A 16,894-nucleotide genomic window follows, 5' to 3' on the forward strand; every position below is an offset into this window, starting at 1 on the left:
GTTTTCTTCAGATCTACTTCTATGAAGTTTTACCTCAGGGACATGTTCGTTTACAACACTGCAGTATATAAGTAAGATGGCGATTACTGTTAATTGGGATACTAAATAGAGGATCAGAAAATCCACTTTACCTGCATCAGTTTGCCTTTCTTATCTTTCTGCTTTGCACTGCAGTTGGTATTTCTTCTCTACAGCTTGTGGACTGAGATCCATAGTTAGCTTTACGTTAAAAAACAGTTACCTACCTTTTGTAACTGTTGTTCTTCGAGATGTGTTGCCCATGTCCATTCCGATTTAGGTGTGCGAGTGCCCCGATCACAGCTGTCAGAGATTTTCCCCCTAGTGGTATCCGTCGGCTTGGCGCTGGTGCCCCCTGGTGCAGTGCATTCATAGCGCTGGTATAAGGGGCCCCCACCAAGCATGGGGAAGTCTGTCTTTGTCTTTGACTTTGTTCATTACTTCCCACATGTTGTAATCATATCGACCCAGCAATGCCTGCTGGTTCGCTATCCTCAACTGGAGTCCCCCATCAAATAGGCCTTCCTAACCAGAAGGTCCATTTTCCTGGGCTCCTTTGGATTGGGAGTAAACCCTGTCTGACCTTTGCGGTCCTTTTTGTTGGCAGCCGCCACAATGAGGGACCCCAGAGAAGGATGAGAGAACAAGAACACACAGTCTTTTGCGGGCACAAAGTATTTTCCTTCTGTTCTCTTTGCTGTGGGTAGAATGGAGGCAGGAGTCTGCCAAATGGCCTAAATACGTCCCAAAATGGATTTGTGTAAGGGTAGGGCCACCTTCGCAGGGGCTGCGGCCAACAGAATGTCTAGGAACCCATCTGATGGTTCCTTGACAACTTCTGCCTGCCAAGATTAGAGGCTACCCACTTTAACAAGTCTTGGTGGGCCCTTACGTCATCCTGCAGCGGGGAGAGCCCCTTGAGCATGAGCTCGTCCTCTTGAGACGATGAAGAAGAGGTGTGCGCTGCCATAGTGTCCACTGCAGCCTCTTCCTGAGGCACAAGAACTTGGGTACTGGTATTGGTTCTGATACTGGCATCAGTACCAGGGAGTATCCCTGCTTAGGCAATGGTGCTGGGACACGCTCTGGCATCAGGACCAGTACAGGGAGTTGGCTTCAGAGTTTCCCTGTGTGCCCCTGGTGCCACAACAGTCTCTGAGCGCACCAAGTAGGAGCACCATGAGCTGGTCCCTTGGCCTGGGGGAAGCCCCCACAGGTTCCAAAAGCCCCATTGTAGGGGTGCCAGACGCCATGGGCCCGGCGCCTTGGGTTATCCCTGCTCCCAGCACGCCCAATGGTACCACTGTCTGTGGGGGCTGACGCAGTGTCTCCCTCTGGTGCCGGTGTCTTGAATAGTCGGATCCCGAGTCCGGACTCGATGAAGAAGATGACGTGGAGGTGGAGGACCACGGTGGGGCCGATCGGTGCTGTGGAGACATCTCTGGCAAGGCAATGAAGGGAGTTTCCCCCTGGAGGCAGGTCTTGAAACTGGCTTAAAGGTGGTTGATGCTGCGGCGCTACTGAGTGGCGCCATTGGTGCTGCGTCCTGTCTCCCGTCTGGGCTTGGTATAGACAAAGTCATCAGCTCAATAGCAGCCGTGTAGGCTTCTGGGGTCAAAAGCACTGCAAACTGGTCTGCCCGGTGCCAACCAGCTGGTTGGTTGAGCGCTAATGGGATCTGTGGCGCTGGTGCCTCTGCCAGTGGTTGCCACGATACCGGGGATGGAGAGCGGCCCAGCATGGATCTCGCTCTATCCCAATCTGCTAGCTTGTCTCCCTTCAGTGTCAGCAAGCAAGTTTTCTCCCGGTGGCCTCGATGTTTCTTCTTCAGTACCAATGAGGAGGACCAGTGCCAAGAGCTCTTAGCCACCAGCGGAGCACTTTGTACTGACGCTGAAATACTCGGTGCCAAGTCTGATCTCTGCTCCAAGGCGGGTCTCAACACCAACTCCATAAGTAGGACTTTCAACCTTGCTGCTCTGTCTTTCTGCATGTGTGCTTAAGTTCCCAGAGGATGTTGCAGCGCTCTTTCCTATGACATTCTCCCAAACACTTGGGACAACTCAAGTGAGGGTCACTAGTAGGCATAAGCTTGCCACATGAAGAGCACTGTTTAAACCCTGGTGCCTGAGGCATGTCCCAGTAGCGGGGGAGGGACAGAGCGCATCTCCAAGCACAGAGAGGAGTCCCAGTCCTAAACTATGACTACTTAAATGTACTGAAACTACTGAACTATCAAAATCTAACTATTTACAATGAAAAATAGTGGAAACCACTAAACCACTTTGCTCAAGACAAAGAGGGGAAGTTCCAACAGCTGCACGGGCAGTCAGAAGGGACCGAGGAGCTTGGGCTCGGCGGGGGCCCCTTATACCGGTGCTATGAGCACGTGGCACCAGGGGGTGCCAGCACCAAGCCGACGGATACCACTAGGGGAAAAATCTCCGACAGCTGTGCTCAGGGTGCTTGCACACTTAAATTGGCATGGATATGTGCAACAGATCTCGAAGAAGAACTGTATCTTTTGGGTAGCCTTTGTTGGTTTCCTCTCCCTTGATTCCAAATTAAAGGATGAACCTATTTTTTTTCTTTTTATTTTTTTTTATGAAGGCTTCTCTGGCTGAAGACTTTCTTGGACAGCTGTTTAGCTGGACTCCAACTTCTTAAGCTGTACATCTGCTCAAGTTAAAAGACTGAACATTCCACAAGGTGGCATTCTATAGATCTGCCACGTCATAGCTACAAGCCTGATGGGTATCTGGTCAGTTCTCCTACCCACCCCCAATTCTTCCAACTTCATGGAAGAGCTGCTTACTGCTGGTAAACTCTTCTTGCTCCGTCACACAAATCAGTGCTCCCTACTCCACTTGTTACATATACCCAGAGTAGATAGCTGAGCAAAACAGCAGATATATGTATTTGAACAGAACACTCCCCTGATTAGTGGCTAGTTTTTTCACCTGGCCCATACGTTTCTGGCAAAAATTGGAAGGCTGATTATATGAGTATCTGAAGGTGGGAGGTATAGCCACACTGTTAGTAGATGTGGGAAGGTTGGGGAGTGCCTAGTCTGATCTCTTACTCTTCCCTGTTCTTCTTCCTCCACTATCCCACTCTGCTGCATCTTCTTTTACCCTTCATCTTCCCCTCTAGCTTTTTCTCTCCTTTCCTCTTTGTGCACTTCCCCATCCTGTTCTCCCATGGTGCTCTGACAAGCTGTTGTATACAGGGCCAGCACAGCAAATTTCAGAGTGAAATTAACTTCTCTGGTAAGCTTCATTTTCCATTGTGGATAGGAGGCAAAGCCTGGCCTATGTTGGTGGTATGACTGGACAGAGGGAGCTGTCAGGTTAACAAGATGTTAGGGAGAGCAAAACAATAGTCACTAATATAGAATGCTCAGCTCCATACTTGGGGGTTGTTTGCTAGTAAATGTCTCCTTCCCCAGTTAGCCTTAATTAGCCTTAATTCCTCTCCCTCTTTAGATTTGGAGTGCATGATCCTTCTGTTGCTCAGTGTATCAGCAGATGGGAAGGGTTTAGGCAGGGTCTTCAATAATCTGGGTAACTGACAGCTTTTTCCCTTCTTGCAGATGGAGCTGTACTGTTTAGCATAAGGAATTTCTTCCTTTTTGTCTGTGCAATGAAGAGATATGATATACTACAAAGCTATTTCACCAATGCTGAAAAAACAATTTAGACGCTTTGAAAAGAAGTATTCCTTATTAATACATGCAGTATTGTGTGTGTCCATGTAAACACAGGGGGAAGGGTATCAGAGGGGTAGCCGTGTTAGTCTGTATCTGTAAAAAGCAACAAAGAGTCCTGTGGCACCATATAGACTAACAGATGTATTGGAGCATAAGCTTTCGTGGGTGAATACCCACTTCGTCAGACGCATGTAATGAAATGTCCAGAGGCAGGTATAAATATGCAGGCAAAACTCAGTCTAGAGATAACGAGGTTAGTTCAATCAGGGAGGATGATGCCCTCTTCTAGCAGTTGAGGTATGAACACCAAGGGAGGAGAAACTGCTTTTGTAGTTGGCTAGCCATTCACAGTCTTTGTTTAATCCTGATCTGATGGTGTCAAATTTGAAAATGAACTGAAGCTCAGCAGTTTCTCTTTAAAGTCTGGTCCTTTGAAGTTTTTTACTGTAAGATGGCTACCTTTAAATCTGCTATTGTGTGTCCAGGGAGGTTGAAGTGTTCTACAGGTTTTTGTATATTGCCATTCCTAATATCTGACTTGTGTCCATTTATCCTTTTACGTAGGGACTGTCCAGTTTGGCCGATGTACATAGCAGAGGGGCATTGCTGGCACATGATGGCGTATATAACATTGGTGGATGTGCAGGTGAATGAACCCGTGATGTTGTAGCTGATCTGGTTAGGTCCTATGATGGTGTGCATGGATTGGTTCCTGAGTTAGAGTTACTATGGTGCGGTGTGTGGTTGCTGGTGAGAATATGCTTAAGATTGGCGGGTTGTCTGTGGGCGAGGACTGGCCTGCCTCCCAAGGTCTGTGAAAGTGAGGGATCATTGTCCAGGATGGGTTGTAGATCACTGATGATGAGTTGGAGAGGTTTAAGCTGAGGACTGTAGGTGATGGCCAGTGGAGTTCTGTTGGTTTCTTTCTTGGGCTTGTCTTGTAGCAGGAGGCTTACGTCTGGCTCTGTTGATTTGTTTCCTTATTTCCTCGTGCGGGTATCGTAGTTTTGAGAATGCTTGGTGAAGCTCTTGTAGGTGTTGGTCTCTGTCTGAGGGGTTGGAGCAAATGCAGTTGTATCTCAGCACTTGGCTGTAGACGATGGATCGTGTGATATGTCCGGGATGGAAGCTGGAGGCATTAAGGTAGGCATAGCGGTCGGTGGGTTTTTGGTATAGGGTGGTGTTAACGTGACAGTCACTTATTTGTACCGTGGTGTCTAGGAAGTGGACCTCCCATATAGATTGGTCCAGGCTTTAAAGGTAGGCATCCTACAGCAAAAAAACTTCAAAGGACAGACTTCAAAGAGAGAAACTGCTGAGCTTCAGTTCATTTGCAAATTTGACACCATCAGATCAGAATTAAACAAAGACTGTGAGTGGCTAGACAACTACAAAAGCAGTTTCTCCTCCCTTGGTGTTCACACCTCAACTGCTAGAAGAGGGCATCATCCTCCCTGACTGAACTAATCTAGTTATCTCTAAACTGATTCTTGCCTGCATATTTATACCTGCCTCTGGAAATTTCCACTACATGCATCTGACGAAGTGGGTATTCACCCACAAAAGCTTATGCCCCAATACATCTGTTAGTCTATAAGATGCCACAGGACTCTTTGTTGCTTTTTACAGGGGGAAGAGAGGCCATAAACTTTAGTGTTCCAGCAGGGTTCTTGTTATCTGTAGAGAAGTCAGTCATCCCATTCTGAAAGGCAAGCTGACTTTATTTCCAATTTCTCATATCAGTTAACAATCTTATCTGAAGCGGGACAGTAAAATCTGGAAACTCCAACTGAATCCTTAAGCATTAAGAGAAATTTGATGCAAAATATGCTTAGTAATATTAGACTTTATTGGGACTATTAATAATCTAGAAAATTCTACAGAAATTTCTTTAATTGCAATCCTTACCATTTTCCAATCCGTTTCAACCTTTCTCCATAGAGACTCCGTCTTCCACACACCTTTCTCCCAGCCAGTGATTTTTTCATTATTATTGGAAACTCGTGTATAGCTATCTTCCACTATATTGTAACTGAGGTGGAAGAGTTTAGACGTCTTCTCTTTCCCAGATGGAATAAAAATGACTTCTTTTCTCATCTGAACAAAACCAAAAACTATACATTGGTGTTTTGCAATATATTTGAAGGGATCATGCTAATTTTATTTTTGCTTTTTGTTTAGCATAAACATCTGGCAAATATATATATTTGATAAAGTAGATCACCATGCCGTTATCTATTATATAAGCAGTATATCAAAGAGTTCACAGTTCTTTATGAAAAACTCTACAGCAGCCAATCTAAAAATACTAGAATTTTTTTTTGCCATTGAAAAATGTTTGCCCCACCTTAGAAATTTTACATTACTTTGCTAGAATAAATATAAATCTTCCACAGAGAAAGGGGAAGTAATTTATTTTAAAATAAATAATAAATAATACCATGAATCTGTCTACAGTAAATAGTTGTTTACAAAAGAATTTTCATGCTCGTTTATGACAGGGGGCTGCAGGAATTAGGTGTGTTAATCAGATTTAACAGACTGACAAAAAAGCAAATTATTAAGCTATATTAAGAGAGCAAGCATAGCTCAATGACTAATGCTGAAAGTTGCAGCTAACTATAGCAATTTACAGAACAATGCCTTTCTAAATCTGACAGGGAAACAAAAATAAAGGTGGGCTTTCAAAATTAAGGTTAAGTGTGAATTTCATAAAGATAATTAGAAAACAAGGGAAAATGAAGTATATGCACTTAAAAATAGATTTTTAATCATCCTTCATATCATGAGATTCAGTAGACAGAAATAAAGTCCCCTAAAGTATGTATAGTTGAAATAAACACTAGTATCTCAAATCTGAGCATTGCTATGAAATCCATTAGTTCCACTTAACTAGCTCTAATTCGGTATTTAGATTGTCATCCTTTTTACATCAAATGACAAGATCACTCAGAAAAGGATGTGCAAAATGGCAGGAATAATTGATACCTTTGCGTACTGGCCTATCTAGAGGGATTGTTTTTAGGAAATTCTGTCTCTCCACATAAGGAATTAAGAACATAAAAAAACTCCATTTAGCCAAGAACCTTGAGGTTAGGGGGGATTATGTAAACATTAATTAATCTCATTTTGTGGGAGTTGCAGTTACACATTAACAATGGGCCCTGATTTACATTTTACACACACAGACACAGGTAGAAAACTGCTCTCAAGCTTAATTAGATTCCCCAGAATTCTTGAGGCAATTGTCATCAACCTAATGTGTTGATTTCCCAAACATCTTAATTTCAGTTTTCTTAAATTTCCTGCTTTTGTTATGTTGTAGCTTTAATCAAAAGAATGTCAGTCATGAGCCTATAATTAAGAGACAAACAATTTAGACACACCTAAAATGATCACCAGTTCACAAATTAAATACCTCTGAACCAATTTCATCTCTGGCTACTCTCCAAGCCATTGAACCAGATATCCTTCCACCAAGTTCACCAGGTTTAGGAGTTTTGGGAGAAATGAACTCAACAAGCTCCACAATTATCCTCTCCAGGAGCACTCTCTTTCTGCTTTCTGACAAGGATTGTTGTCTCTGTAATAATTAAAAAAAAGTGCAAAAAACCTCAAAGAAAAAATAATCTTTCAGATTAGTTCCAAGTGTATCTCAGTCCTAGAATGATACCATGCAGAAGTAAACATGAAAGAATCTAGATTTAAACTGATTGTTAAAACACTAAACTGGGATCACATGCATTAATATGCCTCAATCCTAATTGTATAGGTACTGCATGGCATCATGCAGTGACTTTAAAAAAAGTTTGAGTGCCCTAACTGCATATGTCCACACCTTAATCTGTTTGGATTTCTTTTAAAGTAAACTCTAATTGAATTTCATGGTATTATAATGCATGTTTTTGCATCATTAAAACATCCTTGTAATGTATTTTATTCTAAATTACTGATATGTACTCTCAATCTTAATGTATTTTTTTGTCTGGGAATAGGAAAAAAACAGGCTTGACCCAATAATCATATCTTCTACATCATGGACTGTTCTGGTTACCAGAAGTCCTGGTTTGGTCTAAGCATAAAAATCATATCATGCCTGAAAGAGTAGATTCACATTGATGAATGTCATTACAAATGCAGTATGAGTTGCATATTTTTAAGAAGCAATAGAATTGAGTAAAATCATACCATTACATTTCAAGATAAATCAAGTGAGCCTAAAGAAGTCTGGTATGTAGAACAAGAATTATTATATAACATACTTTTACCATATGATTAAAAAGACTGGGTTTTCTTGAGAAAGTGACTTTAAGATGCATTGGACTGAGAGTCTATTTTTGTTTCAATTATTTCCATGTCAAATATGCTAAGATGACATGTAACACTTCTTATTTCTTCACAGACAGTCCTGCAAGCAGCCTGAGAGTTGAGTCAGGCTGAGTTCTTCTCTCACAGTCAGTAAAAAAAAGTTCTGCAAAGTGAATTAGGCCCTTTCTTACAGCTATACAACCTTATTGTCTTAAAATTATGGTCTCATTGAAGTTGTGCAACTCAACTGTTTGCACAGGTATAATTGATTAAATTTATTTGACATATCTGTTGATGCACGAGAGAGAATAGAATCCAGCTCACTTTCCCTGCAGAGCCAACAGGAGTAAAAGGTAATAATTTCCTTTTCCCCAATCAAAGTAAGGAAATATGACTGACTATGCAAAGAACAGACTGGTATAAGTAGGTGACACTTTTACAGTTACTTCACAGAGGAGAACTACACTTTAAGAATTCTCAACTGACAAAACTGCTATATTGTGACTGGTCCTGAAGTGGTCTTATGTAAAATCAAAGAACGTATAAATAGCAACATTTAAATTCTTTGTAGTACACAGAGACCTTTATCAGGACTGGGCTCCCTTGTCCAAAGAATTTACATAGTCTGTTTCCAATACATGTCATTTTAACAAATCAGTTGAGGTAAAGCTACGTACCAGTTTATTAAGCCTCTCTATGGTTTCACGCAAAGCTGCTTCTTTGACCTGTGTCCTTCTAGAAAGTAATTCTTCGTGTTTACAGGAATATCTCCAGGTGACATCAACAACCTCAAGTATAAGTTGCAGAAGTTAAAAAAATACATATAAACTCTGCCTCTTAAATGTGTGTATTTTAAATAGACAATGTGATCAAGAGACTGTCTTCCCTTACAATAATCTAGTACAGGGGCGGGCAAACTTTTTGGCCTGAGGGCTGCATCGGGTTTCGGAAATTGTATGGAGGGCTGGTTGGGGAGGGGGTCGTGGCCCGGCCCTCACCTCCTATCTGCCCGCTGCGGGACTCCTGCCCCATCCACACTCCCCCGCTCCCTGTCCCCTCACCACCTCCGGACCCTCGCTGCCCCATCCAACCCCTCCTCTCATTCCTGACGGTCCCCCCAGTACCCCTGCCCCATCCAACCACCCTTTCTTCCTGTCCCCTGACTGCCCCCGGAACCCCTGCCCCTGACTGCCCCCTGCCGCCCCATCCATTCCCCCCTCCTTCCTGACTGGCCCCCCTGGGACTTCTGCCCCCATTCAACCCCCTATTCCCCCCCCCGACCCCTATCCACCCCCCCAAAACTCCCTTGCCCGCTATCCAAACCCCCCCCCCCCCGCTCCGTGTCCCCTTACCACGCTGCCTAGAGCACCGGTGGCTGGCGGTGCTACAGCCACGCTGCCTGCGGGCCGTAGTTTGCCCACCCCTGATCTAGCAGATCCCATTAAAATGGTATATGATGCACAGCTTCTTTCTCAAGGCAAATTTGTATTTTTATTTCATAGCATATTATTATCCCTACCCCTACCTCATCCTTGGAGAATGCAATTACATAGGAGAGCTTCTTTCCCCAGCCAATCTCATAGAGAAGAGGTTTATCACAGACATTTTCACAAGGGTCACAATGAAGCCATCTCTGCTGGGATGAAGAATATACCTCAGTCCACACATGATCTGCATGAGAGACAGGCCGAGGAAAACTCTGAATGTTTTAGATGGGTTTTCTATTCTTACAGTTTGAGATATTTAAACTCTTCCAAATCAATTAAATGGGGAGCATAACATTACTCTTGAGGGCATTCTGTGCCAAAACATTAAATTCTGCATAAAAAAAAATTAAAAGTTCTGTGCACAATATTTTAAAATTCTGCAAGTTTTATTTGTCAATAAATAAATGCAGAGGCTCCAGCATGGCAGTGGGGAGCACAGGCCATTGGCTGCACAAAGGTTGGGAGATCACTCTGCAGCCTCCCCGCTCCCTATCCTGGGGACATGCACTTAGGGGTGAGGCTGCATCCGACCCTGACACAGCATAAGGCCTGGGCCTGCCCCAGAAACACCCTGGGGCACTGCCTCCCTGCATGAGGCACACCAGGCTTGGGGCAGGCAGGCTCAACCAGGCAGGATCTAAGTGTGGAGGGGCTCAGTGTGGGGGGATACAGGAGTGGGGTGAGAGGATTTTGTGTGGGACAATCTGGGTGTAGGCAGCTCAATGGGGGATCTAGGTGTGGAGGGGATCTGGATGCACAGAGTCTCATGGGGAGGGGAGGGGGGGGTGGTTCCAGATGCCATGGCAATAGGACTCTGCAGGGGCTTCCGGTGAAAGTGGTTGAGGTTCAGCAAAGGGGTCTGGGTGTGGGGGTCTCATCAGGGGGGTCTGGGTGCTGGGGAAGTGGGGCTTGTTGTGGTGGGGGTCAGTTGCATGGGGGTCTGGATGTCGGGGTACAGGGGGTGGGGCTCTTCAGGGTGGACGTTTAAGTGCAGGGAGCTCAGTTAGGGGTGGTCTGGGTACAGCGGTGGGGGTTCGAAGGCAGAGGGTCTGGGTGTATGAGGTGAGGCCTGGTGGGGGGTGTCTGGGTATGGGAGAGTCGGATGCACGGGAGTTGGGCAGATGGGGGAGCAGCTCCCTGTACAATGACCCCTCCACTGCAGCTGAGCAATGGGGGCAGGAAGCAGGGGAGAATGCTGAGCTTCCTGCAACTGGGGGAGAATCCTGGGGGTGAGTCTGACACAGCCCCAGGATTGAGTCTGACACAGCCCCAGCAACTCAGGATAGGAGCCACTGGCTGGGGTGTCCCAGCCCTGCGGTGATTTACCTCTCCGCTGCTGCTCTGGGTGCATGAAACAATGTACCTGCGTAGCTAGGGAGTGGTGCGTGACTGCTCTTGCAGCTTCCTTTTGCTTCCCTGTCAGAGTCATTTTTCTGCAGGGAAGCAAAGAAATCTGCGGGGGGTATGAATTCTGCGCACACACAGTGGCACAGAATTCCCCCAGGAGTAATAACATGGAACTGTGAAGAGGGAAGAATGCATTTTCTGTTCATATTCCTTCAGAAACATCTCCTTTTAAATGTGAAAGCAAAAATAATGAATTCTGCTTATTTTTATTGAAAGTAGGAGAACCTGAATGTAATATGTAATGTAAGATATAAAGATTTCATCATGCTGAAAACAGCAGTCTAACTTCATTTGTAGAATATTTCATGTAATCAGACAAGATGGAAATTTAACCTAGATTTTATTCATAAAGTACTGTGAAACTTCAGAGGTTACCAGTTAGCTAACATGAAAACACACATCTAATGGTTGTAAATCCCATTTTTATGCATGCTTATACTAAGTTTAAGGTGTTCTAGAGCACTGATACCTGTTGAATCCCAGACATATCTAGCTTCAAATCCTATAGCTCTGCAGCACAGTGTAAAACAGTTAGCCCACTCTCCACAACGCCCACATCTTGTTTCCAGAAGTTTCTCAGGATTATTATACCTAGAAAAATTAAACTTTATTCATTGTAAATTATGTGCTTTGTACATGTTAATGGACTTTAACAGGAATATATATTTCCCCCTTCTAAATCTCTGAACCATTAAACAGTAGAACCTCAGAGTTATGTACACGAGAGTTACCAACTGACTGGTAAACCACACACCTCATTTGGAACTGGAAGTATGCAATCAGACAGCAGCAGAAACAAAAAGAAAAAGAAAATACAGTACAGTACTGTGTTAAATGTAAACTACTAGAAATAAAGGAAAAGTTTAAAAAAAAAGATTTGACAAGGTAAGGAAAAGAGCTAAAATTTACATGACTGTTCTTATTTAAAAAAAAATCAACGTAAGTAGGATTTTTGTATCCTAACCTTATTGACAGTCAGCACAATTCTGAAATTAGTACATATCTAGTGCTACAGTCAGCAGAAGTATGCCCTCTTTTGTGGGCTCCCAAACAAAGTGCAATGGTTTCTTTCTTTCTTTTTAAAAACCACTTTGATAATGGCATTTATTAATTAAAATCATTATATACAGAAAATACACTTGGTCAGATTAGTCAAATATTTAGTATAAAAACAGGGCCCTCTTTTTAAATGCAATATATTTTTTTTAAATTAAGCATTCTAGGCTGATTGGTGATAAAATATAAATATCAGAGTCCACAACAACCCCATGGTACTGCTTAAAATGATCTATGTATGTATTATAGTAGGGTTTTCAATCTATGTAAAACAAAATACAAGCAACAACCTCCCAATAATTTACAAAATACACAAATACAAAGTAGCATTTTAGAAAATCCAAGGTTATGTGCTTACCTTGGGAATCTATTGCTGAACTGGCACTGGTTACAGTGATGATTTTCAACTCTGTTTGCATTCCATCTCAGATCTTCATCATTAGGTGATAAGATACCTTTAGATTCTGTCTGACCACCACACTTGCTGCAAGGAAGGCTATTCACCCATTGGAAAAATTCACCCTTAAACCACTGCAAGAGCTCCAACAATAAAAAATCATCTTCATTCACATGGGTTCCTATAACATTAAAACATAGTAATTCAAACAACATTAACCAAGTTCAGATTCATTTGACCTTTCCAATATCTACATAATTATGATATCTGGACCTTTATCATAACTCAGAGTTGAAGTATCAACCAAGAAATTATTATATAGATGGTATTTTTCAAAAAATTAGATTTTAAAGACTGAATAATGGTAAATAATGTTTTTTAAAAAGACAAACAGCCAAAAAGAAATTAGAATAAGGAATTGAACAGAAAAGGATTGAACACAGAGAAATTTAGCATAGAACATAATAACTCTTTTATTTTTCCAAAGGTATGGAAAAAACCGTTACTCACTTTCTCGTAACTGTTGTTCTTCGAGATGTGTTGTTCATGTCCATTCCAAGCAGGTGTGTGCGCACAGTGTGCACGCCAGCTGGAAGGTTTTCCCCTAGCAACATCCATAGGTTGGCCTGGGCGCCCCCTGGAGTGGTACCTTCATGGCGCAGAATATAGGGCCCCACCGACCCTCCACCCCCTCAGTTCCTTCTTGCCGGCTACTCTGACAGAATGGAAGGAGGATGGGTATTGGAATGGACATGAACAACACATTTCGAAGAACAACAGTTATGAGAAAGTGAGTAACCATTTTTTCTTCTTTGAGTGATTGTTCATGTCCATTCCAAGCAGGTGACTCACAAGCCAAAGCTAGGAGCTGGGGTCGGAGTCATGTACAGATTGAAGCACCGCCCAAAGGCCGCATCGTCTCTGGCCTGTTGTGTAATTGCATAGTGCATCGTAAACGTATGTATCGAGGACCACGTAGCTGCCCTGCAAATTTCCTGAATGGGGACTTGCGCCAGGAACGCCGTCGAGGAGGCCTGTGCCCTTGTGGAGTGGGCAGTAATCGTCGGGGCGGGCACCTTCGCCAGGCCATAACACTCCCTAATGCAAGATGTGATTCATGACGAGATACGCTGAGAGGACACATTCTGTCCGCCACAGCCACAAAAAGTTGGACGGACTTCCGAAACGGCTTAGTTCTTTCTATGTAGAAGGCTAAGGCTCTACGTACGTCCAGTGAGTGCAGCCTGCGCTCCCTATCGGAGGAGTGTGGCTTGGGGTAAAACACTGGGAGGAAAATGTCCTGGGCCATGTGAAACTGGGAAACAACCTTAGGGAGGAAAGCAGGGTGAGGTCTAAGTTGGACCTTGTCCTTATGAAAAACTGTGTAAGGGGGCTCAGACGTGAGGGCCCTGAACTCTGAAACCCTCCGAGCTGAGGTAATTGCTACGAGGAAGGCAACCTTGAACGAGAGATACAACAAAGAGCAGGTGGCCAGTGGTTCAAATGGGGGGCTTGTAAGTCTGGACAGGACTAGATTGAGGTCCCAGGCTGGGACAGGCTGACAAGTGTGTAGGAAGAGCCTGTCCAAACCCTTGAGGAAGGGACTGGCTATAGGGTTTGAAAAATCGAGAACCCATCTGAGCTCGGATGGAAGGCGGAGATGGCAGCTAAATGGACCCTTATTAATGACAGGGACAGATCTTGATGTTTTAGGTGCAGGAGGTAGTCCAGTATGAATGGTATGGGGGCGAGGAGAGGCGACTGATGGCATTGCTCCACCCAGATGGAGAATCGTTTCCACTTGGCAAGGTACGTTGCCCTGGTGGAAGGCTTTCTACTACCCAGGAGGACTTGCTTGACCTGGTCCAATCATGACAGCTCCGCGGCGCTTAGCCATGGACCATCCAGGCTGTGAGGTGAAGGGACTCCAGATTTGGGTGCCAGAGTCTGCCTAAAGTGGGTGCCTACTGACATTTCCAGGAGCGAAGTGAACCAGTGTTGGCGCGGCCATGCCGGTGCTATGAGTATAACTCGAGCCTGATCCCTGCAGATCTTGAGGAGCACCCTGTGGATCAGCAGGATAGGTGGAAAAGCATAGAGCAGGTGGCCCGCCCAAGAGAGAAGGAAGGCATCCCTGATGGACCCCGGGCTGTGACTCTTGAGGGAGCAGAATGCCTGACACTTCCTGTTGCCACGAGTGGCGAAAAGGTCTATCTGGGGAGAGCCCCAGAACCGGAAGATTGAGTTCACCACATCTGGATGAAGGGACCATTAGTGGCCCTGGAATGTCTGGCTGAGGCTGTCCGCCAGCGCGTTCTGAACCCTTGGGAGGTATGACGCCTGTAGGTGTATCGAGTATTCTACGCAGAAGTCCCACAGCGCGAGGGCTTCGCGGCACAGGGGAGAGGAGTGTGCACCCCCTATTTGTTGCTATAGAACATCGCCGAGGTGTTGTCTGTGAGGTGTTCCTGCCCGTTATGTGGGCTTTGAAAGCATAGCATGCCAGACGCATCGCTCTCAGCTCTTTGACATTGATGTGTAGAGCGAAGTCCGTCTGAGACCAGAGGCCTTGAGTCCTGAGGTTCCCTAGGTAAGCTCCCCAGCCCAGATCCGAGGCGTCTGTCACCAAAGAGAGAGAGAGGGCTGAGGGCTGGCAAAGGGCACTCCCATGCAAACTACTCGCGGGTCGAGCCACCACAAAAGGGAGTGCAACACAGGGCGGGGCAGGGTTACAATGCAGTCCAGAGCGTCTCGAGCTGACTGATACACCGACGCTAGCCAAGACTGGAGTGGACGTAGTCTGAGCCTGGTGTGCTGCACTACGTAGGTGCACGCAGCCATGTGCCCCAGTAGTCTTAGGCAGTTCCTTGCTGAGGTGGTGGGGAACTGTCTGAGACCCTGTATGATATCCCGAAATGAGCAAAACCTGGCTTCTGGGAGGTACGCCCTGGCTCGGGTAGAGTCCAGGACCACGCCTATGAACTCTATCCTCTGCACCGAGGACAGGGTAGATTTCTCCTCGTTTAGGAGAAGACCCAGTTCGAGGAAGGTCCTTCTTATAAATTCTACCTGAGCCTCCACCTGGGCTCTTGAGCGTCCCTTGATTAGCCAGTCGTTGAGATAGGAAAAAATTAGTATCTGGCGTTTGCGCAGGAACGCCGCAACGCTGCAACAACTGCCATGCATTTCGTGAATACTCGGGGGGCGGTCGACAGTCCAAACAGGAGGACAGCAAACTGATAGTGGCCTCTGCTGACCGAATCTGAGGCAGCGTCTGTGATGTGGGACTATTGCAATATGAAAATACGCGTCCTTCAAGTCGAGGGCGGCGTACCAGTCTCCTGGATCCAGTGAGGGGATAATGGAGGTTAGTGAGACCATGCAAAACTTGAGTTTCTTTACATGCTTGTTGAGCTGTCGCAGGTCCAGGATGGGTCTGAGGCGCCCGCTTGGCCTTTGGTATTAGGAAATACCAGGAGTAGAAACCCTTGCCCCTTAGCTCCTGAGGAACCTCCTCCACTGCCCCTACCAAGAGGAGGGACTGCACTTCTTGAATTAGAAGTTGCTCATGAAAGGGGACAGGGAAGGGGGTAGGTGAGGTGGGAGGGTATAGAATTGGATGGAGGACCCAGCGGTCTGAAGTAATTCGGGACCAGGCACGGTAGGTAGAAAGGGGATAGACAGGATGAGAAGGTAAGATGGGAAGGATCGGGGGAGGGATAGCTCAGTGGTTTGAGCATTGGTCTGCTAATCCCAGGGTTGTGAGTTCAATCCTTGAGGGGGCCATTTAGGGATCTGGGGCAAAAATCTGTCTGGGGATTGGTCCTGCTTTGAGCAGGGGGTTGGACTAGATGACCTCCGTAGGTCCCTTCCAACCTTGAGATTCTATGATCCAGAGACCGTACTGGAAAGCCGTCCCACTGCACCCTCAAAAGGGTGGTCTGGGCCCAGGTGGGGGTTTTGGCTGGCCAGAGTTTTGCCCAGAGAAGGAAGGGTGTCTCCTCCTAGTACTCCTGTTGCGCCAATGCGGAACATCCTGGCGGTTTTGTGGTTGATAAGGCTGAGGGGCAGGCTGAGGCCTAAAATGCCGGCGCTGAGTAGCCGGCGTGTGAAGTCCCAGCAATTGAAAGGTAGCTCTCGAGTCCTTCAAACTATGAAGTCTCTTATCTGTCTTTTCAGAGAAAAGAGCTGATCCCTCTAAAGGAAGGTCCTGGATGGTCTGTTGGACCTCGTGTGGTAGTCCAGAGACCTGCAGCCAGGAGCCTTGTCTCATCACTACCCCTGTGGCCAGCGTGTGGGAGGCTGCATCCGCCGTGTCCAGAGTCGCTTGTAGCAATGCTCTGGAGACCAGTTTCCCCTCCTCCACGAGCGTGGAGAACTCCACCCGAGTTTCCTGGCAAACTTAGCCATAGACGAGCAGGTGTTATGCCCGTAGCGGCTTACTATAGCCTGCTGGTTGGCTATCCGGAGCTGCAGGCCCCCCAGTTAAATAGACCTTTCGGCCAAATCGGT

General features: G+C 45.6%; 1 protein-coding gene across 3 annotated transcripts in view; it reads right to left on the reverse strand.

The window, feature by feature from the left end:
* The window catches only part of NGLY1 (N-glycanase 1), a 66,297-nt gene that overhangs the window by 10,052 nt on the left and 39,351 nt on the right, over window positions 1-16,894 (reverse strand). For all 3 annotated transcript variants that reach the window (XM_005297085.4, XM_005297083.4, XM_042840286.2), the window contains exons 5-10: window positions 12,344-12,563; window positions 11,399-11,520; window positions 9,561-9,706; window positions 8,713-8,823; window positions 7,146-7,310; window positions 5,636-5,824 (exon numbers count right to left, since the gene is read on the reverse strand). In XM_005297085.4, coding sequence (XP_005297142.1) covers window positions 5,636-5,824; window positions 7,146-7,310; window positions 8,713-8,823; window positions 9,561-9,706; window positions 11,399-11,520; window positions 12,344-12,563 — 953 coding nt within the window. The remainder of the gene's footprint in view (window positions 1-5,635; window positions 5,825-7,145; window positions 7,311-8,712; window positions 8,824-9,560; window positions 9,707-11,398; window positions 11,521-12,343; window positions 12,564-16,894) is intronic.

This window comes from Chrysemys picta, chromosome 2, assembly GCF_011386835.1.
Source record: "Chrysemys picta bellii isolate R12L10 chromosome 2, ASM1138683v2, whole genome shotgun sequence".
NCBI classification, from domain to species: Eukaryota; Metazoa; Chordata; order Testudines; family Emydidae; genus Chrysemys; species Chrysemys picta.